The sequence below is a fragment of the Siniperca chuatsi genome, linkage group LG17, assembly GCF_020085105.1.
Source record: "Siniperca chuatsi isolate FFG_IHB_CAS linkage group LG17, ASM2008510v1, whole genome shotgun sequence".
NCBI lineage: Eukaryota > Metazoa > Chordata > Actinopteri > Centrarchiformes > Sinipercidae > Siniperca > Siniperca chuatsi.
Genome location: NC_058058.1, coordinates 12,735,838 through 12,762,242, shown reverse-complemented (window position 1 = coordinate 12,762,242; position 26,405 = coordinate 12,735,838). Strand labels below are relative to the sequence as shown.

General features: G+C 38.4%; 1 protein-coding gene across 1 annotated transcript in view; it reads right to left on the bottom strand.

Moving 5' to 3' along the window:
- Positions 1 to 26,405, bottom strand: part of csmd3b (CUB and Sushi multiple domains 3b) — a 359,142-nt gene that overhangs the window by 162,756 nt on the left and 169,981 nt on the right. The window contains exon 9 of the mRNA XM_044171541.1: positions 1,983 to 2,190. Within this exon, the coding sequence (XP_044027476.1) occupies positions 1,983 to 2,190 (208 nt within the window). The remainder of the gene's footprint in view (positions 1 to 1,982; positions 2,191 to 26,405) is intronic.

Here is a 26,405-nt window from a genome sequence, read left to right as displayed (position 1 = left end):
AAGAAGGTGATTTTTTACAGCAGTAAGGTTTTGTATTTGCCCCCAGTTCAAAATGAAAGCTTGACACAAGTGTTCTGAATGGCCCTACCATATGCTTCCTAAAAACTTACAAAATGAAATATAAAATTGTTTATTTTTCTCTTTCTGAATTTGTGTCCCTCATAGATGATATCTGGACCAACTGAGTTGCATAAGTGCAGAATATAAGTAATTTTACAGGACAGTCAAACAGGAAAGTAAATTATCTTCAGGCAAAACATATTACTGGTTACTTATTAACAATCAGATTACTTTACTTTGTTGGCTTGTACTATATTTACAAATGTATTGCCATTTGGGCCAGGATTCTCCAAAAAAGAGATTTCAAACTCAACACAGTATTGAAGGTCAAATAAAAAGTTAGCTTTTGACCTTTGTTTTATCCTTCTTATCTCTCTTTGATGATTAAAAGTGTTTTGCCTTTATTTAATGAATGTAGAAAAATAACACCATGCAGCTATTTGTCAAAGAATTATTAAATGTGACATTTGTGACAAACAAGAAAATTACTTACAATTTTCAAAATGAGAATAATGACTTAACCTTTGGTTTACTGTGGTGTGCTGGAAATAAGTTTCATGCAGCCACTAAAAGAACATGTAAATAAGTGCATGTGATGAAATGTGACCAGCAGAGTACAATCCATTACCAACAAAAGATATTAGTGAGAAGTTGTCAGTTGTTGAGTAGCAGTATTCAAATGGTGTGTCTCTGGTATCCTGTGCTTCTTTTAACATCATTGCAAGTAGACACACAAACACACACACACACACGCACACACACATCACACACGGGTACACATGAGTGAGCAGGATGGTGTGCACCTGTATAGACGCACTAACACTTTCCTAAAAGCAGTTGCCTGGACGTTATTACTTCCAAATCAATTACACATGCACACACATTAATAACCCTGACCATGATTAGATTCAAATTGGTTACAGCAACAGCAATTGTTGATCAATACCCTAATTTAGAAACAATCAATAAGTAGCCAGAGAAATAAAATATTGTTATGAGTGAACCATCTGAAAACACCTGAGAAAATAATAGAAAACCATGGAGAGCTGTTAAATGTCTACCACACATCAGTTAATTCATCTAGAAATACGAGGCCCATGCAGAAGGATGACAAATGAACATATACCCCCCCACACACACTCACATCAAACATCAAGATTTTATTTATTTATTTTTTGCTATACTTCAAGAACAAGAGATAAAAACTGTATTTTATATCTGTAATAACGTTTTCATTTTATTACCTGTTCTTACTTGAGTTCTAACTTATTTTTATTACCTGTTCTAACTTTTTATTACTGTACTCCAAGTATGGTTAAATTGTTCCATAAACTCAGCAGTTATGTGACTATACCATCTTCGCAGAAATGCCAGGTCAGAAATGTCAACCGAATCCTTTCCTTTTTTCAAAGTATGGATTAGAACCAGAATCACATACAGTATGTCACAACCACCCCAAGTACAGTGGGGCTCTATTGCACCTCTATGATACTGTTTACCACATTGTTTCCTGCTACAGACAGTGGGTTCTGTGATGCTCTAATGCTCTACATTTGTTTGATATGTCAGCTTTAACCTGCCTGCATTTGTGCCATGAAATAATGGATATTCACACAAGGCATTTTTAATATCAGAGCAACCAGTCTAAACCTTACTCTCCACCCCTGAATTTTGTTGTATGGTATATAAATATTTTTCATTTTCACTGTCTGGCTAATTGTATGTCTCTTACGGAAATGTGTCCCGTAGCCTTCTGCAATTTAAAACTGAACTGTAACTTATCCCTCCACTGAAATACTGAATCTGACACAGATAAACGGACCGTTCTGACACGTCCATGTTATCACATTTCTCAGTAACACGATGACTGTGGCACACACACATATGAATGAATGAATAAATGAATTAATAAAGTGACTCACCAAATAGTTGGTGGCTCAGATCCCTCAACTTCCAGGTAGTCATACTTCTCCTCTGTCTGGAAGTCTGTAAAGATGACAGAGATGGTGTCTCCAGGTTCGGCCAATAGGATCCAAGTACAGTCGGCCTGGTTACCATAGTTGCCGGGGTAACCGGGACTGGTCACCACCCCACTGCCGCCCCTCACAGTGCCCCCACATGTGTCCTCAGCTGTCAATCAAATCAGAGTGACAAATAGAAAACCTGGGTTAGGGAGAGGAGGAGGGACCGAGGGGCGGACTTTTTTAAAATTAAATTTCTTTTATTTTTTGGGTCAGTTATTTTAATTTTCAGCTATATGAGATGGGGCGGGTCAATTAACAAATGTATCAATCAGTTTATTTACCAAATTAGCAAATTAAGACCTAATTCTCGATAGACCTAGCATTATTGCTCAACCACTCAAGTAGATTACAGGTCAGCCAGCCCAACTCCCCACCTGTCTCCCTCTATGAGGTGATTTTTCTTAGTTACCTTAATTATAGTATATTACAGGTACACTCTTTGATCTCAACTCCTAATGTTATTTTGTGGCTTGAATGTTAGAAATGGATGACTTTCTCATGACACATAAATTGTCAAGTCATATTGTCAAACCATATTGTGAAAATATGGAGCTCTTACATCACACTTCAGATATGAAGTAAATATGAAAAATAGAGCATACATGGTAATATACAAACAGTTCTTATTTTAGCTGCCATTAGGCCAGTAGATTTTGGAGAGTGACGCTGATTTCTTTTAGCCAGTTAGAGTCCGGGGAGGGATTTAGGGGTTAGGCTGCAGTTCCTGTCACACTCAGAGCTGCTGTCCTCTCCTCCATTAACAAGGTAATTTTTCATTTTCTCCAATCACAGAGCTCCGCTCTCGTCTCCTCCAATCGCCACCAAGGGACTTTAGATTCAGATGTTTCCCAATTGGCTGGTTTAGTGTCAGTCTATTAATTAATCATCAATTAGTTTCAAAACATATAGACCAGATGTGATGATAGATTTGCCTAATTTTCTCAAATTGTTGATCACATCTGATTGAAAGTATTATTCATAATTGATAGTAGTACTGATTACTGTATAACAGATAAAGACACATGGATTGCGCTGTGCACACGGCATAAATTATACACATATAATTTATACAGATAAACTCACGGAGAAAAAACATACTACATTGGACCTTGTTTTGTCACTGGGACATCGGTTGTATGGCAAGTTATTAAAGAGGACTGTACTCAATTCACTTATAAAATACTGTGTGAAAAGGTTTTCATACCCAATCTATAGAAAAACATCCTTTTAAAAAAAGGGAATGCCTGTCTTAACATTTTGAAATGTATGTATATGAAAAGCAAATTGAGCACAGCCAAGTATCCACTGTCCCAGTGATAAAAGATACAATGTTGAACCTTTTTTTCTGAGAGCGTACAAGTCCAACTGTAAATGTGGTATAAATTATACCTGTATAATTTATATTTATACATAAAAGAGGCAACACTGTATGTAACACACTCTTACAGCAGACATGTATTTTCCTACTTACCAGTGAGCGCAATTTGGGATGACACACGATTTATATTACTCTACAACCCATCACATGTTGATATCATCAGCATTTAGAGAAGACAGAGAAACACCAGATGTGTGTTGTCCTTTAACTGCACTCACTGGTAAGCTGAAAAAGACACATCTTTTATAAGAGTGTAGACAGGCACTGTCAGGTATACATGCACATCCTTTGGGCTCATCCAGGCGGTGCTGCCTTGGGGCTGCATGTACAGATAACAGAGATAAGGTAGGGACCAAGCCAGACTCCACCCACAGGAGGGGTAAAGAGAATAACTGTGGTCCAAGACTCACATTGAGCAACAGACGATAACCAATAGAAATGAATAGAAACGTTAGGAAAAGATATTAGAAATCGAACGGAACAGAGTGTATTGAGTAGAGACAGGAAATACACAGAGGATAACAGGGGAACATAAATAGATAGGAACAAAGAGACAAACATAACTAGAGTGAAACAAAAAATATAGAAAGTGGACTGAAATAGACAAAGTTGGTACAAACTGCATCAGATAGGAAACGAGGAACAAGATGAAACAAAATAAGTGGTTTGAAATGAATTTTAAGATAGACTGAGCCTTTTTCAATAGATCAGTGTGAAGTTAGGAACAATACACACTTTTTAATTCTTTTTCTTATTAGCAATGATGCTTGAGTCAAAATGTGTTGACACAAGCTGGTAACAATACGTGCACTGTCCCAAACTACAGGTGCTGATGTATTGAAAATAAAGAACAGAAGTGCATTATTTATTCATTAACAATTCATTTATTTAAACAGATTCATATAGGCTGCAGAGTCAGTCAGACAGGCAAACAGGCAGACAGGGCAGGCACTGACAGGCAAACCATTCATTTATCCAGATAGACAATCATTCCACAGCTAGACAGTTGAGGAGATTTGTGTAAATGACCCAACACCCCAAACCAAGACCTGCTGAGACCCCATCACATTAGCAGGAGAGCAATGATGCAGTAGTCTGTGTGTGTGTGTGTGTGTGTGTGTGTGTGTGTGTGTGAGAGAGAGAGAGAGAGAGAGAGAGAGAGAGAGAGAGAGAGAGAGAGAGAGAGAGAGTCTGCACCATCATGGGAGCGAATGGCAGCAGGATGACAGCTGTCACAGGTTTATCATGACAACAGTACGTCCACAAGCATTGGTGGACACGCATGCACACACACACACACACACACATATATATATACACAGATGCACACAGACACACTCACACGCACCTCTTCCAGCCCGCCAGCTTCTTGATGTGCCAGTGACACTTGACAGACAGATGGAAAGGCCTCAAGGTGCACTGATGTGTGGCTCTTGTTAAAAAAGAGGAAATTAATTTGTAAAATAAAAAAGAGTACTAAACAATAGGGGGGCAACGATTCTGAAAACCACGACCGAATCCGCGATTTAAACATCCACAGTCTCGAGTCGCACTTCTGTCTTCCGTATCGTGCCACCCCCCCCCCGTCAAAATAGTGTAGTATTTATGTCTTCTACTCACAAGCATGGAACAGAAATTCTGGAACCTGATTTTTACCCGGAAAGTTTTGGTAGTTGCTGGTAGCAGCTGTAGCACGCTAGTCAGCTTTGCCTGCTTATCCAGGTTAGTCAAGCTCATGTAGTGTCCGTTTCCTGGTTCGGTACAGCAAAAATGGGCAACGATTAGTGTCAAACTGTATGCCAACATTGTTCATTGTTCAACACTTGAAAGATGTCATTTACGACGGCATCACCCGAATGTATCGATTAGCAGACTGGAGGTGAATCCTTCCCCCCATGGGGTTCAGGCAGCCTCTCACTGCAGATTCAGAATGCGCAAAAGCAATAACTGATATAGGAGTGTTTATTGCTGTAGATATGTGACCATACTCAGTCATAGAGAATACAGGATTTAAACTTTTTTTTATGACAAATGTTATTTTCTACATTTATTTGTTTTCCCTGTTGTACCGAAAACGCACTGAAACCGTGACCCCAGAACCGAGGTACATACCGAACCATGAATTTTGTGTATGCTACACCCCTACAAAACAAGTGAGCAGCACTGTTATGTGCAGTGGACCTTTGGTGAATTTGACATTATGATGTGGTGGAATTAAGGGCCTTCAGCCATGATGTGCTCTGGCTTGGTGTTGCTCAAAATCCATATCTGTGACCTACTGCATAGAAAAAAAAATATACTTTTAAAATAAGCTGGCTTGAATACAGATCCGGAGGAAACCTGAAAGCCATGTAAGAACTCCACATGATAATTTTAGATGACACATGATGCAATTAGGATCCTCACTAATTCTGTTGTGTGTCATTTAGTAACGGCAGGGCTGTGCAGAGACCGCTTCAGGGGCAGCTGCTCTGATAAAAAGTGACATTTTTTGCATGTTCACAGGGGGGAGGGTGCAAAGTCCACATACCTATAGCCAACACTGATTACCTTCCTTTAAATGTGCGTGAATTAGACATGACATGTCAGCTTTCCATGTTGCACCTGCTACTTTTGGATACCGCTCACTCCTGCTCCATCAATCATGACGGGACATCTGTGTGACAGTGTTAAATATTACTGTGTCTACCTCACTTAATTTTCTGGTCGCACCACTTCCCTTTTTATTTTTTTATTTTTTTTAGAGCTGCAGTATTAATTTGAAATGAATATGCCACTATTAAATCAAACAGCAGTGTATCTCACCATTGTTGATATTTTTCATATTGTTGTTTTCCTGTAATGATTCAAACATACTCTAGCTTGCTTTCAAGCATAGTATATTGATCTTATCAATTTGGAATACTACACCAGTCCAAGAATGGAATTTCATTACATAAAAGTCTGATCAGTTTATAGCAGACATCTTTAAATCCAATAATCATATAAATGAATCTGTGGCTGACAACTAAGGAACACTGAGGTTTATGAAGCCACACCCAATGCATGAATGTTTTGTCTGAGATATCACATGCTTAGAAGATTTAGAAAACAAGAAGATAAATGAGCATAAGGGGAAAACATCTTCTTTCAGATCAGGGTTTCTACTATTTCATCATGGGGGCCAACTTGAGTAAATCTATAGGTAAGTGAGGGCTTTGCTATCTAGCTGCACTGTTCTGCTGTGTTCAGTTCTCTGCTTTTATTTCAGATGACAACCTGGGGAGGCAGAACTCATGCACATGCCCCTGCGCACTGACCCACAGGAGGAGGGAAAGTGTGTGTGGAGGAAGGCACTATCAGTGTAAGTTTGAGTGTGACTCTGTATGTGTGTGAGGGAAAGAGAGAGAGGTAGTGTTGGCCATGTTGCCTTCATTTCTTATCACATCAGTGAGCTAGTGTTGCCCTTTTTTTTGCCTTTGTGTCCCTCGCTCTCTCTCTAGTTGCTGTTGTAGCACCACTTCTCTTTTCTTCCCTACTGGTCTCTGCTCGCTACACCCCTCCTCTTTCCAGAACCAGGTTCTTTATAAATGAAAGGTTTATTAAACTACTAACTACACACACAATAAACTACCAACCAGGGTTCGATGTTAAGGTTTTTTCACTTGCCCATTTTATTTATTAGTGGTTATCAAATAACAACAAAAACTAAAGTTAATTGTCATGTTTAATCTTTATAAATAAAGTAAATGAATCAGAAAAAGGACCAGTGTGTCATAGATACAAAGCAACAAACATTCTTGCATATTGAAAATGGTATAACAATCCCCCCTCCTTCTCCCTAGAGATGGACTCATTAACTGTAAATTATCTAAATAAACTTTTACCCGCCACCATTTTCTCGTGAGTAGGGATGGGTATCGTTAGGATTTCATAGATGTTACTATTCTTATTGATACTCTTATCGGCTATTTTTATTACAAAATAATTGCTTTTTTAAAAATATATTACTTAAAAAAAGAATAAATTCAGAACAGAATTAGAATTTAATATTTTAAATATAGCTAAATGTAGTTTCTAGAGCAGCAACTCAATAATATCTCACTGGAAACAAATCTAAAATGTCAGTAAAATAAATCATATTCCTGACATCAAAATACCGAGTGATATCTGTGTTCTTCATTCTTTCTAAACATCAGTCAGTGTCAGTGCTTCCTCCTGTCCTCTGTCCTCCTCCCTCTGCTGCTGTTGTGATTCACTGCAGATAAGTTACCACTGGTAGAGGGAGGAGGGGCTGGTTTGTCTAAGCCAGCAGCTAAGTTTACAAGAATTTTCCAAATTTCAAGATTCGTGGAAAACAAAGATAAGCAGTTACACTACATAAAGACAGCTTCGTTTTAGCTTGTTTGTAACAATTCACTATAAGCCGAGCTAACGCAGATTAAAAAATAGCAAGTGAGTTGCTAGATTTACTTGCCCGACTACTACTAATTACTAAACAACAAATGAATGAACAAATGTGAACAAATACAATGAATCCAGTGATGAATAATTAATAAATGCATGAATGAACTTTTGACTCCAGCCAAACAATCAATGGTTGAATGAAAACCAGTGTGTACCAAGTACAACAGTAGATGATGGTAAGATGTCTTAATTTGTGGGAACGCAGCAGACAGTGAATAAAACTTTAATAGTGAACACCAGTGAAATTCACCTTAATGCATCTTTCAGCAGCTGAGAGGTTTTAGGGAGAACTTTATTAATTTGGGAAGCATTTTATGATTCCATATCATGATTATACTGAAGGGAGATCTCCTGACCTAATGCTAAATTATTTTCAGTAATCTGTAGCATCAACATGTCAACATTGTTTGTATGTTTGTATCTGCTAAAGGAATCTCTTTTCTGTCTCCTAAGAGGGATGAATAGAGGAGGGGTGACGCACATGTACTTTGGGAGAGTGTGAGATTTGGCATTCCAACTTCTTATACAAGCTACAAGACAGATGTATTGATCATTTTACAACACAGGGCTGTATTGTTATTGCAAGCTATGATACATTTTTGGGTAAGACATGTACACATTCACCTGTTTTACTTCATTATCTACTCAAAGAGTCTAAACACTTTTCCAGATTAAGTGTATGAACATGCACATTTCCATGTTGACAGCTTGTATTGTTCCTACATCAACATCAGCATGGCAACATAAAACTTCATATTCTTCTTATATTGTTAATTAACATGGCATAATTAATGTACATTTGACTCTGAATTGCAAAAATTGGTTTATTTTGTTCTTTTGTTCCTTGCGTGAGTCCTTGATGAAGTCCAGATCATTGAATATTGGTGGGTTATTGAGGGTTGTAAATTGGCCCATTGTCACCTAACGTTCCATTAGTGTCCACCCTGAGTTCTGGTGGGGTTTGCTTTATGGCCCAGAAGAATGTGAAGACAGGACGTTCGTGGAGAGTTACACTCTGAGTCCTCACAGAAGTTATTTTATGTCCCAGGGGCCTCATGGACAGAAAATGTTAATTCTTCTATCAATAAAAGATACAAAATGTTCATCAGAATCTGCGGTGATCCACTACACTCCTCACATCCCTTTCTTCTCCTCCTCCCTCCCTCTCTTCTCCCCTCCTTCTCTCCTCATTCATTCTTGCCTTTCACCCTCCCACTCTCCTTCCTCATCATCCACCCTTCCTAACTCTCGCCATCTCACTCTCCCTTGCTCCTTCTCTCTCATGGCCTGGGGTGCTTTGATCACTCGTTCTTAGCCTCCTTATCCTGCCTCCCTCTCTCCCATCCGTTCATCCCCTCTTCCCCACTGTGCTGTCATCAATACCGCAGTCATCTGAGGATTCCTCCTTTATCCTTCTCTGTCTCGCTGTGTCTTTCTTTAAGCTCTTACTCTCTCTGCATTTCACTCTCCGTCTCTCTCTCTCTCTCTCTTTATGTTGATTGATTTTCTGTTTAATGGCTTTTCTGGCCTCATCTCCTCCTCTCCTCTCTTTTACACTCATCGTTTCTTCCCCCTCTTCCTTTCCTTCTGTCCCATAACTCCATTCCTTTCCTGCATCACTATGATAGGCAGATCACTATCACTATCAGATTTGTACACACACACACACACACACACACACACAGACTTCAATCACAGAAGACCCAGCGTGCTGTCAGCCTCTAAGGATTATGGGCCATCTACATCATCCTCTCCTCTCCTCTGTCTTCAGGCTGTATCCATCCATCCCTTCTGCTCTCTTATCTACATCCACCCACCCATCCATCAACCTCTTGCCACCCATATGTTGTAAAGCTGAATATATATAGCTACCCCTCTTTCTCCCTCATCACCACCTCCATACCTTCAATACCTCAGTTTACTTGCCATGAATGAATGAACAGACAGGAGGAAGACTGTTAAACATGTGCACAAAAATGATCCAGCATTTATTTTCAATAAATTTTCTCCTGGTCTGAGGAGTTACCGGACACTCATCAAGCTTCCTCTGCAGCTGCACTGTGTGTAATGCTGCCGGAATGCACAGAGGATACAATTTCACTTGTCTCAATGTCACTTTCACTATCCAGTCATGCCAGCATGCATTAAGTAGCAGTTCTGGATGCATAAGAATAGGATTTTACTGACAGTAAAACATCAAATCCACAAAAGTAGTAATGGAAATGGTGGCATTGTGAACAGAATCCAACTTAGCTTTTGGATGCAGTCCAGCAACAATGTGAATAGAAAAAACAGAAATGTGACTGTGACTCATACACTGACTGATTTAACTGCCCTTCACATATAAGTGTTTTCTGATCTGACGCCCCTATTGGCAGGACAACATTATTTGTCAGTGCTTTCCAGAACCTTTACAGTTCAAATCACTCTTTCAAAAATAAACACGTTTTCTGATCTGACACAGCTATGGTTAGGTTTAGGGACAAAAACGACTTAGCTAGGGTAAGGGAAAGATCTGGTTTTGGTTAAAATAACTACATGGTTAAGGTTTGGGAACAATCATGGTCATGCTCAAAAGAAACCAACATTGACTGTCCTTAGGAAACGGGAAGTCAACAGCAGTCTCTCATGTCAAGGTCCAACCACCCTGACCTCATCCCTCTGCAGACTTTGTGACTCTATAATAAGGTCACACTATTTCCTCCTTCAATCTCGTTGGACAGTAGTCGTAATTTCTACAGCTACTAGAGGGCTTTGTCGCTTGAGCATAAATGTGTGGTTTTTGGGTATTTGCTGAAACGAATGATGCTGTGGGGTTTTTTTTGGGAGGACAGGTGTTCATGCATGGTGTTCTGCTGACACCTGATTTCCTTTTCAACATCTCCTTTGCTTGAGAAAAGTGCCATGAAGTGTATATTCACTACTTTTAGTGTATAATCTGTTTTAAATAGGCTGCCCATTTACTCACTCCACTCTATTTTGTTTTTATTTCTTTTCCTACAAGATGTAGGGCCACCATTTGGCTTTGATAATGCTTCAGTCCTGCATTGTGTGTAACAGGATATTGGACTTTTCTTCAAGGGTAGCCTACAGTTCACTGAAATGCAAATGAAACAGAAATCTCCCTTAAGAACTTCCAGGGAAGATATCTGTCTTAATCTAGTTATTCAGGAAATCATTTTTGAGTAGATTTATTGGTATGTATGGAAAATGATGCATCAAGAGAACAGTGTTTGCACCATCTGGTCTTGTAAAACGGCCTCATATTCCTTGGCTGCTATTCGACCATGCAGCAGACATGTGGGCTAAAGGCATCCTTCTCTTTGCCAAATGTAAACCCATCTGGATGCGGAATAAATGATGATATATGACATAACTTTTTCATATGAACAGGTTTTAATCTCTTCACACCTAGAATGTGCCATTGTGTCATTGCAGCCCTATCATAAATACCAGCTTTGTGAAGGTCAGGGTGGAACATTTTTTTGAGACGGTCACTGAGACACTGATTTAATCCTGTGGTTACTTTTAAAGCTGTGGTTTTGTGGAGTTAACATCTATCCTGTTTAGATTCTCTATGTCCCTGTCTGCAAACTTCAACTTGTGACCACTGTCTGCTGATGTAGGAGGCCCCCTCAGGTATTCAGGTTTCAACTGTTTTGTGTCTTTGGAGCTCTGCTGCTACATTTTGCTGATGACTGTCAGACCACATTTAAAGCAGACAAATACCCTGATTCAACTTTGTATGACTCATCTGTGTAGCTGCCCTTGCAACTGTGATTTAGCAACTTCAAATTCAATCCTTTTTATGTGGCGTTCCCATTATTCTTTCTTTCCCTTGTATATTGCTATCATATTTTTCTATCACTCTTTTAAACCTTGTTAGAAACATATTGGTTGCTGTCCTCTGCTTGCCAGCATTACATTTTAGACGAACAGCCATATCGTTTAGGGCACACACACACACACACACCCACACACAACTAGTAACCATGCTGACCTTCAGCTCCTCCCACCATCTGTCCACAAATCAAAGAACAGATGCTGTCTGCCAGTCAACTAACAGCTCAACATTTAGACCAATTAGGGCAGAAGGGTGATTTAATGGTAGATCACCAGAAGGAGACATAAAGAGGGAAGGGCATTGATTGATGGATAGATTATTATTGTTACAGTAGCCTTATGACCCTGTCTAACTGAATCATATTTAGATTGCTGGGAGCATATATAGTGAGATACAATTTGATTCTCATTATACTGCTATTTTCCTCTTCCCATTATTGATACCACTTGACCCCCACTTAACTTGTGTCACAGGGTGACAATATCAGATATATTGCAGAATAGCTTTTTTTTTTTAAGTACTGGCAACAACTAGGGTAATAATGCTAAGGTGATACTCATCAAATCAAAGGGAAAGACAAAAGACATGAACAAAAGTATAGAGGGTAAACAAAAAAAGGAGGCAAATGGAAAAGAAAGACTGTCCGTCTCTCTCGCTGTTTGACTCCGGAGCAGTATTGAGATGGATGAGTCTACCACCCCTGTTTTCTCATTTGGTCATTAAACATAGTTTCTAAATGATCATGTAATGACAAACTCCTAAAGTTGTGGTTTATAAGTATTACCTCTCATTTGTTCACCCTCCCTCTCTCCCTCTTTTTTATTCTCTCCGAGTGTATGTTTGTTTATGCGCATGTTTGACAGTGTGCGTGTGTCTGTTCACCTGTGTCTGTCCCTGGTTTTGTGTATGTGTTTGCCTATTTGAATGTGCTTTCATTAGTGTGTGTGGGAGAGACAGAGTGAGCGAGGGATGCTGGGTGTCGCTGAGTGTTAAATGTCATCCCTGACATCTTAAACAAATAGCTGCATACTGAGAGTTTAACGCATCACAGCCCTGATGAAATACATTCCACTCTTGTCTCTCTTGTCTCTCTACAGCCAGATTCACTTCACCTCTCCCGCCCTTCTTTCCTCCTCAATCCTTCCCTCTCCTGTGTGGCCTGAAAGGCCATGTGTTAAAAACAGTAAAACACACTCACTCTGAAGCAAATTTTATAACTACACTGCCAGTTTATTAGGTATATCGAGCTAAAACTAGATAAGTGTTTGTTATTTAGCCTACCCTCACTGATATAAATACGGTGGACAAAATAATAGAAACACCTGTCAGTATAACACAATACAATTACAGTTTCAACAAAAACTGAACATCTACACCTTCATGAAGGTAGGATTTATTGCAGAACTGTTGTAGATTGTAGACTGCATTAGCTTTAGGTTGGTGTACCTAGTAAACTGGTAATTGAGTGTATGTGATCTATACAAACATCTTTGTATACTCATTAACAGTTTAAGAATCCTTATGTGTTGAAAAAGTAAGCTACACTAGCCATGCAACTTGACATGCTGAAAAATTATGGTTCTCTCAACTCACAATGTCATCAAATATTTAAAGATGTGACTGAGGCAACTGGTGGTTGTTTCAAAAGTGTGGAGATAGCAATTGAAAGAGTTTTTGACCACTAGTGGTGCTCTAGAGAAATGTTTTCATGAGCGCGTCCCCTTTTTTAGAATTGTTTTTTTTGTTTGTTTCTTGTGCTGTACAAGCACACACACAAGGACACACCTGTGCCTGGGTGAACATGCAGGTGGTCTGATAAATGTCCCTGCCGACTGCCGAGGGTGATAATGCAAATGTGTATTTCAGTCAGAGAGACGTCAAGGACGTGACCATCCAATCCTCCCCAACATATAATGGTATAGAATCAAAGATAGTTGAAAACATAAAATGAACTTTTGAGCTTAGCAAGAAAACAATACTAAAGCTTAAATCACATAAGGTAGAGTTTGGGATGGCGGTAATGTGCCAAGAAATGTAGCAATGAACCAGCAAAAGGCAGGGAAGAAGATTTCTAAACAATGTACAAAACAGGTTTCAAAGTAGTTGCAAACAATTTATGAGAGAGGAAATGTGATGTTTTTTTACAAGAAAAATCCACAGTGTACCTTTAACTTTCATTGTGTGTGAATAGATAATTGTTGTATTAGAGACGACATGTACAAGAAGAGAGACATAAAATGATAAACTGAAATAAAGAGGACACACTGAAAAATGATGTGTCTTTCTAAAAAGAGAATTATTAGATTACTGTCATCAAGTATAGTCATAGTAATAAGGTACTGTCACAAAGTCTCTCAAAAATGCTTATGAGACAAAGCTTAAAATGACCACTTCCAAACAGTTTCTGACAGGCCAGCTATAGTCTGTACAGACTTGAGAAGGCAACTGCAAAATGTCCTGACAGAGATCAACCCCAACCATAAAGTCAGATCAGTTTTCTAGTCTACATCTAGTTGACATTTAGCCCTACATAATCAATGTATAGAGACATGCTGATCAATATCAGTAAGAAAAAGTCAGCAAGCTGATCACATGTACAAACCACCACCAAACCACATCAATCCTTCTCAATGTCTATAGATGACCTTATTTTTTGCTTTCCATAATCAATATTTGGGCATGTAAATGCAAATCAATGCCGGAAGAGACCAACAGCACAAAAGTATCTACATTTATATCTAGTCTTGCCTTCAATAATTCGGAATTGAACATGAAAAATCAGCATAGAAAGAGATTTCAAAACCAACTACAGTCAAACTGACTGTAGTCAAACATGACAATTGATACTTCAGGTACACGAGATCAGAAGTATAATGTAAAGCTTTGCAGTATAACTTATTTAACTGTATTTGTATTTATTTATTTATTTGTATTTATCTCTTGCCTATATATGCAAGACATTGATGAGGAACAATTCTAAACCTCACTTTGCTTTATGTATTTTCTTAAACATGTCATCAATGTCAAACAAAATTAGATACAGCCAAGGGTCAAGGGTGTTAAGATATGTTTTCTAAAGTTATGATGATGAGTTTGTGAACCTGCGGGCTGGGTTATTTAATACAACAATTACCATGTCATCAGCACTAACATTTGAAAAATTCAAGATTAATAGACTATTTATACTGATTGTAGGCCATTTATATCCAGGAATGTGTGAGAGACTCGATCTGTATGATATCTGACAAAATGTCTCCATGACCACTATATAATGGACACAGGAGGAAATGCATAGGTAACAGTTGACTTACAGAAAATATATCAGAGATGTTCAAAAGTGTTCAAAATGTTCAAAAATGTCCATGCAAGTAAGAGACATTGATGTGTGGTACATAAAACAGAACAGGAAGAGGAGAAACAGGATGAGAAGGTAAAAAAAAAACTGATCAAAAGAGATAAAGAGAGACTGAGATAGAAAGGGAAGACAAGGAGCAGAGAGAGGAGGGGGAAAGTGCAGCATCTATGATGACTTTGAGACTCTCATTCAATTAGTGTTTCATTGGTGAAAATAGAAAGTAACAGAATAAGAGCGACAGCAAAACAAAAAGATGTTTGTGATGTGCCTGTGATTACTCTGTCGCTGCTTTTATATGTATTTATGTTTTTTGTTTCTTTTTAAAGCAATATTATAAACCTCCATTTGAAGAGCTTTGTGAATAAATTTTATCTAACCTGACCTGTGAGAAAGAGTGGAAATAACACACCCTCACACACATAAAATGGTGTCTAGGTTTTTTCTGATGTCCACTTTGTAATTTGAATTTTCTAAATAATTATACGCTTTGCCGCTCAGAACAGTATGTATAAACTACTTTTGCAATAATGTCAAAGTAATTTTGAAATTGAGAGGTACACATAAAGACAGTCTTAAGAAACACAGTCAAGAATGGCTTCTAATGAATGGCTACATAGATGATGTTCCCATCTATCCCCATCACTCAACACTGTCAACAGCAGCAACTATAGAACGTTTTGAGGACAGACCCATCTATACAGATGCATTAAGTTACAATTTGAGATGTGGTGTCTATCATCCAGATGTCATAAAATTCTGATGACTACCGATAAAGACGTGAGAGAGAGAGAGAGTGAGAGAGCCAAATAGAGAGACTCTGAGAGAGAGGGAGGGTGAGAGTGAGATGTTAGCTGAGGGAAAGACAGATGACAGACCAAACCAAGATGATGACAGATGATTTAATGAAGAACTGACTGGCTGGAAGGAAAGAAGACCAATTAGAAGACACAACAGAAGCATGGGGAGAGGGAGAAAGAGAGAGAAAGATGGAAAAAAGAAATGGGAGAAAAGATTGATGAATATTGGATTGAGATGGATCAAGACTGCGATTGAGGATTAGCGAGAACAATGGTGAGATAAGGTGAAGATAGAGAAATATGAATACAGATAAAGAGTAACACCAAAGACAGAGGTAGAGAGATGCAGATAGACAAAATTGTGATGCAGACAGAGACAGGGAAAGGGAAAAAAAGATCGACGGATATAAGAATTTAAAGACAAGAATTTCAGATTATATCACACAGAGAAATAGAGAGATTTGAGTGTGTGTGAGGGAGGTAGGGAAGAAGCTCATAAGTATTGATAGATGAGGAAAATGTCTTTCAAGGATAAAGAAGAGTTAATGGAAATTCTCCAAACTGAGGACATTTCGCCACTTCTTACTTTGTTAAGAAGCTAGTTTTCAGTTAGGTCTTTATATATTGATAGAAATTTTTTAGAAAATGTATTATAGTGAAGCGACACAGCCAAATACAAAATTTTATGTTACAAAAACGGAAAGGAGCATGCATAATGGAAAACCTGAGGATTATGTGTGTGAAGTTGTAGGTCTGTCTGCCTGTGCATGCGTCTGTGCATGTGTGTATCTGGCTGATACCCAAACAGTGTCTGAGTATTTTGAACTCCTCTTCGCTTGTGGTTTTGTCTCATTCTGTCTCTGTTGAATGTTTAATGGAAAGAGAGAACAAAGTCCTGGAAACTTTCTTTCTACTGCTGCCTGAAGCACCTTGTTTCCCCATTTTCCATCGTTTTTCAAGGTTTCCTCCCACTCGTCACCTTCTCAGTTTCTGACCATGAATTCAGTTCTAATTCAGTGTGGTTACTCACATGAATGTTGCATGCACAACACTGCCAAATGATCCAAAACAAGTAATCTTCCTCTGTCTTTCTGCTTACATCCTCTTCTGCTCAATCCTTATCTCTTTTTTCATCAGCAAATGTTCGCCCCACCAGTCACTCCACCCTCTTCTCAGAAAAGTCCATTTAAAGCAGTTTTTAATACTCAGAGATCAATGCAGGAACTTACAAGTATCTAGGTGTGTGTGTGTGTGTGCATATATGCCCTGCGTGAGCATGTTTATCTGTGCATGTCTGTTGGTAGGTAGCGTGCATTTGTGAGTGTCTGTGAGTTAGTGTGTGTTTGAATTATTTATGAGGTTAAAGTGCTCCTCTGAGATGCAATGCAACACGCTTCTAATATCTTATTCACAACATTATCTATGTTTAAAACATGCATTGCCTGAGGAGATTTAAGCTTTCAAACCATAAAACTAGACACTGTGCAACCAATTTCAATAATACATAGTTAATACCCACAACATCCTTAAACAATCTTCACAGTCCATAATCTTCACATACTGTTGTACAGCTTACGGAACAGGGTAGAGCTGTCTCATATGTCTTACCCTGGCATAAACGTGTGGTAAGCGGAAAATGTAAATGTGGTTACTGTCTGTATAAACTTTCCGAAACATTGTATGACTCAGTGAAACAACTGTCACATGTTTCTCTTGCGTCCGTATTGGAGTATACGCAGCCATTTAGGTCACTGATTGTTAACCTGGGGGTCAGGGTCAAGATAAATCTGAAAGGTCATGACTTGATTAACGGGATAGAAAAGAAAACAGTCTTTTCTGATGTTAGTAAAATGATGCTTTTTTGTCATACTTTTCTCGTATGTTTGTTTTGTTTGTCTTTCAAAAATGCCAGATAGTTTAACTCCATAGGCCTCAAATATTACTCAAATCAAACATTCTGAGAAGTGAAAATAATGAAGGGTCACAAGGGGCCACAAGCCAAAAAGGTTAGGATTCAGTGACTTAGCCAGAGTGCTCAACCATTTTTCATGCTTGTGTAAATGTTTCCTTATTGTTTGATTTAGCCTGACTGTATGCATTTACACAAGAAATTTGTATTTGTGTGCATGTGAGCACTGCATTGATACAATGTGCTTTTCATTAACATGGACTATCATGTGTATCTGTGTGTACAGTATTTGTGCGCACTAAACAGTGGCATTTGTATGACTGTGAGTGTAATTGTGATTATGTGTGATACTGTCTTTGTTTAAGAAACACAGATAGTTGTATTTGTATGTCAAATAATATGTGTGTGATAAAGGGTGTGTATCTCTGAGTCATGCATAGGTGAACAGCCTGATTGCCTGGTACATTGTGAATGAGCCAGTCATGCATGTTGACTACTGATAAACACACCAGCACCCAATGGAGGATGTGTGTGTTTGTGTGTGTGTGTGTGTGTGCGCATCTATCTGTGGGGATATATCAGTGTCATACAGCTGTAACAGTGTGTTTATGAGCAGGTGCAAGAATGTGCATGTTTTTGTGAAAGAGAGCACGTATGGTCACACATATATATGTCTATTTTGTATCTATACTATGTTAAATTAAATGGTTGTCCTGAAGCCACACTAAACAATGTGTAGTGGCGTCTCCTCAAGGAGTGTCTCTGTGTAAGGGTATGTGTGTGTTAGCTATGATTATATATATATATATATATATATATATATATATATATATATATATATATATATATATATATATATATGTTGATGGTGCATGAAAATGAATATGAATGATTAATTAAATTCATGTCAGTATGGTGTAGCGTGGCATTTCATCTATTTTCATTCAGTGATGGAAGGTAACCACAGCAAGAATATGCCACTGTTTAGGACAATGTCAAAGTTGTTGCAGTTGTAGCATGGACCACCTCAGCAGTGCTATAACCACAACATCATCTACATGTGGCACTGGAAGTAAAAATAATAGAAATATAAAAGTACTTTTGTAGCAAATATAATTAAACAACACATTTAAAGGCTCAGTATGTACAATCTGTAGATTTGGTATATGTGATATTGTACAAGTCAGTACAGTAACCTGTACAGTAATCAAAACCGTGGCAAATGTGGAACTAAAACTAAAATCCCCCTCACCTGCACTTTAAATAATTCAAAAGAGGAAAAAGAAAAACAGTTCTGTTTGTTAGTAAGTCATAAAAAGTGTAGCCCTGAGAACTGCTTGTAGCTTTTTTTGGAAACTACATTCCAACACATCTCATGTCTCTAAACCCACAGGGGGTTGGATTTTTTCCTATGCTTTCATTGTAAAAAGTAGAACTTCTGGATAACTCTGCAGATGAAGGTGTTAAAAATTCAGCACTACAGGTGGAGGATAGTTAAAATTCTATAATTCCACAGTACCAACTCTTTCATCTTTATCAGCGGACGTGTGCTGTTTTGAACACTTGCCTGCCTGTCTCTCTGACTGTCTGCCCGTCTGTCATCTCTCTATCTGCATGTAGGCTTAATCTTGACCAACTATTGTTATGTATCCCATTTAATGTGTGATCTTCAGGTAACGCATTATGTTTAGAGCATGTACGTAACGGCAACTATATGTAGCAAAGTCAGGCAGTAAAGTTGTTTCTGGTCGTTTCCGTGTCTTCTTTTCTCATCACTCTGTCAGCGACAGAATCTCTTTATGCTAAAACTATATTATGCATGCAGATAGAACGCCTAAACAGCGGTCTCCATGGTAACCCAAAACACATCCATCATCATCACCATGACAACCAGGGATAGAGTTGTCAATCAGCACTGTCCCAAGGGAACCTGGGATAAGCCAAACACCCACATCTGCACAGACAAATACAGATGAAGACGCCTGCATACGCCCCAAAATGCACACATATACACGCAGACAAGACAGTCGGATAGACACACACACAGAAACTATGTCTAGGTTATTTACCATCACACTTGATCAGCTCTGAGATTACACACAACTTTCTGCACACATACTGTCACACACACACACACACACACACACACACACACACAGACATTAAAGTTGGGCATGGCCAGATTCATCATCAACTGTCATACAGCAGGTTGGTGCACAAGGGCCCTTTACCACCAGGGGGCCCTTGAGCAGATGGTTTGAAAAACACAGCCAATGTCTTTAGGGTTATTTATGGGGACTCACTACCTAAATAGAAACTACATAATTTTAAACCTGAAGTTGTTATCTTTCCCTTAAGCTTATTTTGGCTCAAAACCTCAAATAACAGCAGAGTGCTTAGTGTCCATATTGTTTATTAATTCAGATTTAGTTAGGACCTCACTGGCACCTGTTCTGGGGCCCAAAAGACTAAAATGACAGCATTACAAATGGCAGTATGATGACTGAACTCCGCTCTGAGCTCTGTTGTGATGTTGTTTTGTGATGCACTGTAAATAAAATGTCTACAAAAGCAAAAGTTTTGCTCTGAATCTCCGAAGCTCACTTCCTCTCACTCACAGTAGAAGAGTAATAAAGCTTTCCCCTTTCTCCGCTTCCTCTCTTTTTCTCACAGACATGTCCTGGCCATAACCTTTCCCCCCCTGTCTCTCTTCCGCTCATTCTATCTCTCTGTATCTCCCTCTGCCTCTTGCTTTCTCACCATCCCTCCTTCTCTCTCAGATTAAACTGTCTATCCTGCCGTCCCCCCTTGAAATCCCCTGTTACACACCACCTCAGGCTGTGTGTGTGTGTGTGTGCGTGCATATAAGTCAGACACGCTAGCTGAGCATTAACCTGTCAAAGTATCGAGAGACAGGGGAAAAAGAGAGCAAAGAAGAGAAATTGAGGGAGGGGGAGTGACAGAGAGAGAGACAGAAAGGAAGAGGGAGTCGGGTCAGCAGATCCAGAACTCTACATGTTGCAAGGTAGTGGAGGTGGTTCTGTTCCCATGGTAACATTTTTTCTAATGGATCTATAACACACACACAGTGTGCTGTTACACACACATACAAACTACTGCGTATTGAAGTGTGTATGCAAATTGAGCATCCATAGACATACAAAATGTAAGGTATATCCATCTTTCACAAGAACAAGAATTAAGTATATCTGTCTGACAGAGTGCTGACAGCAAAATATCATGTTCTAGTTCATAAATGTATAATCTGTCCATTTCTGAAAACAATGCTGACATCTATATATTTATATTAAACAATACATTGCTTTCAAGGGTCCAGGGGTCATGAAACTCAACTTAACAATACATAACTACTGTAACATTTCACTCAAACTAAAGTGCCTAATATCTACACATTTAATGTTAACACTGTTAACATTTCTGCCTGACTGAAAACTTAGTTACACTTCCTTCAATTCATGTAATTATTCAATAATATGGAATACTACTACTGCAAGTAATATAAATACATTACTACTATTGATAATTATGTTAAATGCAAAACATGTCGTTGTTCATTAAATTATCTGATCTATAAATCTTCAAACAACTGAACAGTTTTAACAAATCTCTCCCTCCATGACAATATAATTACAGAATTTGTCTGTACAGCAGCCTCTTTGTGTTATCATGGCAGCCAAGATTATTGTCCTATTGTCTGTATAAAAGACTGTTTCGGTTGTCACAGCAGCCATGTGTATCTTATAGATGTGACTAAGCAGCCATGACTAATCTTCAATCTTTAATTCCCTCCAACCAACAATGAAGTACATATACACAGGCTACGCATAAACATACATACTCATATAAACACACACATTTATTTAAATAAGGAAATACCTTAACCGGGACTCTTCATTTGATTGTGCCTGCTAACCAATAACATTTCTTCTTCACTGAAAGCTCACTATTTTCTTCCTCAAACAGTTGCACAAACAGCTGGATTAAAATACAAATCCACATTGCAGAGCCTCATACAATAGCAGGGAAGAGAACAGCAACACAGCAAGACATTCATTAGGAATCAGATTATGCATGTATGCAACAATGAAATAACAATTGCTCTGTATGTTTGACCATCATAGCAAACAGTGCAGCTGCAGATGAGCAAATTAAGGACATGCCCAACACTCCAGTGGTCAAGTGCAACATGACGGCCTTATTGATAAAATGAGATGTACTGTATGAAATGAACTGTTGGAGAATGCAGATGTAAAATCACCTGCTTGGTAACAAAGACTGTGCTGAGGTTTGTGTGTGGTGAGTGCTGCCGTATATGTATAATAGACCAATAGAGTCTCATAGAGGGCAGTTTCTGAAACCAAAGGGTGTCAGCGTGGGCTTCTTGCTTTTTTCTTACATCCTGTTGAGATGAGGTTGCTTGATGGAGAGCAGGTGACAGCTAATGATCCTGTCTAATCAGACATGTCTTTCACAAAATCACTAGGAAAGCTGTGTCCCAGGAGATACTGTAGGTGGGGGACTGCAGATGTTGCTGGTCAATTATCAACATCAATATCTAACGCAAAAATTGTACTGGCCTATTCCGAAGTTCAGGATATAATTAGTCAGTTAGACAGAGCTGGAGAAAGGGTAAGGAGAAGGGAGTTGATACCGGAAGAGAGGCAGACAGGGTTGGAAAGAGGAGAAACCTGCTGTCCTTAAAATCCATGGAACTGTTGGCGATAAGCCTTCACACACACACACACACACACAACAATGTGAACATCCTGAATCGTTTAGTGACTAAATGAGCACCTGCTGACTACAGCACTGCCACTATGCTGTGTATGTGCCTGCGTGTCTGTGTGTGTCTGTGTGTGTTAGAGCGTGAAAAAAAAGTTTGTGTGTGTGTCTTGTACTCTGGCTATGTATGCATGCATTTGAGAGTTACTGGATGCTTGTGGTGTGCACTGCAATGTGTGTGTGTTGGTTGCAGTGTCAGCAGACTAATAAGGGAAAGAAGCCATCATGGTAAACACATTTTTAAACCAATCACATTGCAGTTAGCTAAAGTACACCTGACACACACCTTCTGCTGGCTGACAGAAACCTCACTCTGTGCTGCCAAAATCTGTGTGCTGTGAATAAACCAGGGATTGGAAATAAAACAAACATGATAATTCAACTAAATAAAAATGTCTTTAATTTGAAAAGAAAACGTATTTTTTCAACATGATTCTGACAACTCAATTATAATCTTTTCAGACACTGAAGAGATAAACACATACTTTTAAAGTGACAGATTTTAATGAAGGAAATTAATTTCCAAAAAAGATAAACATTGCAAAACTTAGACACATTTAAAGTGTTATTCAAATGATTTAGTAAGTAATGACAACACTGGAGGTGAAGCAGCTGCGGAGGTGTGTTGTGTTCAAAGTGCTGATAACTGCTAAGAGCTAACTTGTTATTAAGTAAAACTTTGTCTAAATCCAATTTTTTTTTTTTGGTCAAATTTATCATTTTGAAACAATTCATCGGCAGAGAAAAATCTCCACTACAATTTCCACAAAGCAGAGCAACCAGCTGGAGTGTGTAGCTATCCCTCAAAACATATTTAGATGCATTGTGTCTGATCTAATACAAAATCAGTTTATGTAAGTTTTAACAGGTGGTAGCTAAACCTAAAAAAAGGTTATTATCACAGTTTTTACGGGGATACATTTTACCCTAAAATGCTGATCCATAAATATACCCCACTTGCAGGGTCAGTATCATCCACAGAAATACAACATTTTCAACAGTGCTATATGGGCGCATGTGCTTGCAAATTAAATTAGCACTTCAATTATTGCCATAAACTAGTAGGGGTTATGGCCAAAGTGTGCTTTGGTGACAGCATTAGTGGTATTGTGACCTTCCTCAGGCTGACTGCTCCTGCAGGTAACACTAACATTGTTATCAAAATGTAGTGTGATTGTGAAACTGTTATATTGTAATGGTACTGTCTTGTCACACGTGAAGATTTCAGGGTGTGTTGTACACAGTGAAGTCTGGCATTATCTTCTATGTAGGATTTTATTCAAGAGGTGGATAGTAGGAGTAGAGTAGGTACTGTCACTGGAGAGGTGGGCTGTCACACAAAAACACACAAATACAAGAGGTACAAGAACACAGAGACTAGTACCTCTAGAGACTTGGAATTTGACCAAAATCCTTTTTCAACAGCTATATTCATTTCAATTTCACACTGAAGTTGGTTCACATCTGTGGTTTTGAATGAATGTTGCCATATCGCTCATTCTTTACTCATTTCCAACACGTGTCAATTGTAACAAAGATGTGTTAATCTCTGTAGCAATGTTTGATAAAATACTTTGTGGTATTATTGTAATGCCTTAGCTTGTAAGGAGTTTCTGTTATCTTGTACATTGTGAGTAAAACCAATAACTTAAGGCATACAGTAAAATGGTAAATGGAAGAAGGTACTACACCTGGGTAAATTATTATTGTTGTGGCTAGTGTTAGACCTCACATGTTGAATACACAGAACTGTTCGATTTATGAGGAAGAATTGCAAAGGCATACTTTATCATGCTCATGGTGGATGAAGTTTCTCTAGTGTGACAATACAAAAATCATTGCATGCAATATCGTATATTGTATGCATTACCCACTCTAACTAATATATCCAGACAGATCAGCTACTCTCTACCTTTTGAACAATGACATGAGCTTCCTCGACGTGAATGTGAATGCTTTTACAACTACACCACAGGTGTGCTACTGCTGCATCAGCATCTGTGGTGTCTTACGGTTAAATAAATAACCATAAATCCGCTGATCACACAGCCAAGCGCTGACGCTGTGTAAGTTTGCAACACTGATGCTTACAAGCGCTAGCATTTGCATCTTGATAAATAAATTAATAGTTTGTATTAATAAATTAATACTATCTTTGTGGAATCTTTTTGGTACCACAGGCTGTCTTGCTGTGTTGTGTATGTTTGTTAGCCTGGCAATCCAATGCATGGGTAAGTTAGTGCAGTTAAGCTTCAGTAGGACACGACTCTGAACTTAACATTTGATTTTTGTTTTCTGTTTTAGCTGGATAAACAGAATGAAGGGTTTTGAAAATTCTTGCTGCATAAAAATGTGCCTTTGTTTATTGTAAATACTTTGAGAAATTGTACCTAATGCTATGAGGTTCCATCAAACCACTAAGCTTAGCAAGAAAGGTTAATTTCTAAAAAAAATAATAATAAAAAAGCTATGTAATGAATATTAAAACTTTGATAAAAAAAATGTCCCTGTCTCATGTGGCTCATGACAAAAACTCCCTTTACAATTTTTTGTAAAGGGAGTAAAGACAATTGTAAAGACAATTTTTTGTCTGTAATGCTGTACTCTTTAATTGAATATACACAAAGGAGAAGTGGCTGTGGGCAGACTTTAAATTGACATTTAAATGGCAATGACACCATAAGCTGCGATGCTATTCTACCCTGTTGAGAAGCATTTTAGACTATTACAGCCACAGCCTTGGGGTCATGGAGGCAACTCTGCATATAAAGAATTATGCAGAATCTTACTACAAATATAAACATGGAAAACACTAAAGGTTACAGAGAAAAGGGTTTCACACAAGATAACACATCTATGTGTGCAAGATAGCATGAATAAAAGGAAGGCATGAAACAGAAAGCGAGAAAGGAAAAGGGTGTAGCCGCATCAGTCGTATTGTGAAAATGTTAGCAGTGCAGAGTGCTTGTCGAGCTACAACAGCAACCTCATATGTCATTGTTAACCAAAGTTTAGACAGCACCCATCATCAGCATCAATGTAATGAGGGGAGAGGAGAGGAGAGATATAGTATGTGCAGAGCAAGGAAGAAGAGAGGACAAGACAGGAAGGGAAAAGAGGGGAGAGAGAAGTGGAGGGGAGGAAAGGAGAGAAGTAGCAAGAATTGAGCAGGTCTGCAGAGAAGAGATAAGAGTACTTCAAGTGTCACTACAAGACTGGTACATTGATCTGAGAGAGAGAGCGAGACAGAAGTGTGGAGAGAGAGAATTTCATTACTGTGAACACAGTGTTTTGAATATAATTTCAAATGCTGCACTGTTATTATGTTATAAATAAACTACTAAACTACCTGCCACATAAAAAAACATTTGTTAACCTGCCAAGGGTTTTCTTAAATCTTCATATTCTACATTTTTGGGTTTCTGGAAGTCAGGAGCTCCAGTGTCTAGGCCTGAGTCTACAGTCATGGAAATAAGTAGTGCTTCGTAAAGTTTTGTCAATTTTTGTCACAAATATTTAGTTGCCTACAGTTCAACAAGCTTTCATCAGTGCTAAAATATGTCACGACTGATCATTTTGTTTTTAAATATGTTAATGGTATTACTGTTAATAAAATGCCAAAGCAGTTTGTAAAATGTACAACTTCAAAACAAAAACTAGTTCACCTATTAGATCTAAATTAATAACTGGCAATTGGATAAAAGATGCATACTTTGTACATACCGCAGATTGAGAACAACATAAAAAGCTACACTTCAATAATGACATTTAATTCACCTTTATTGAAAT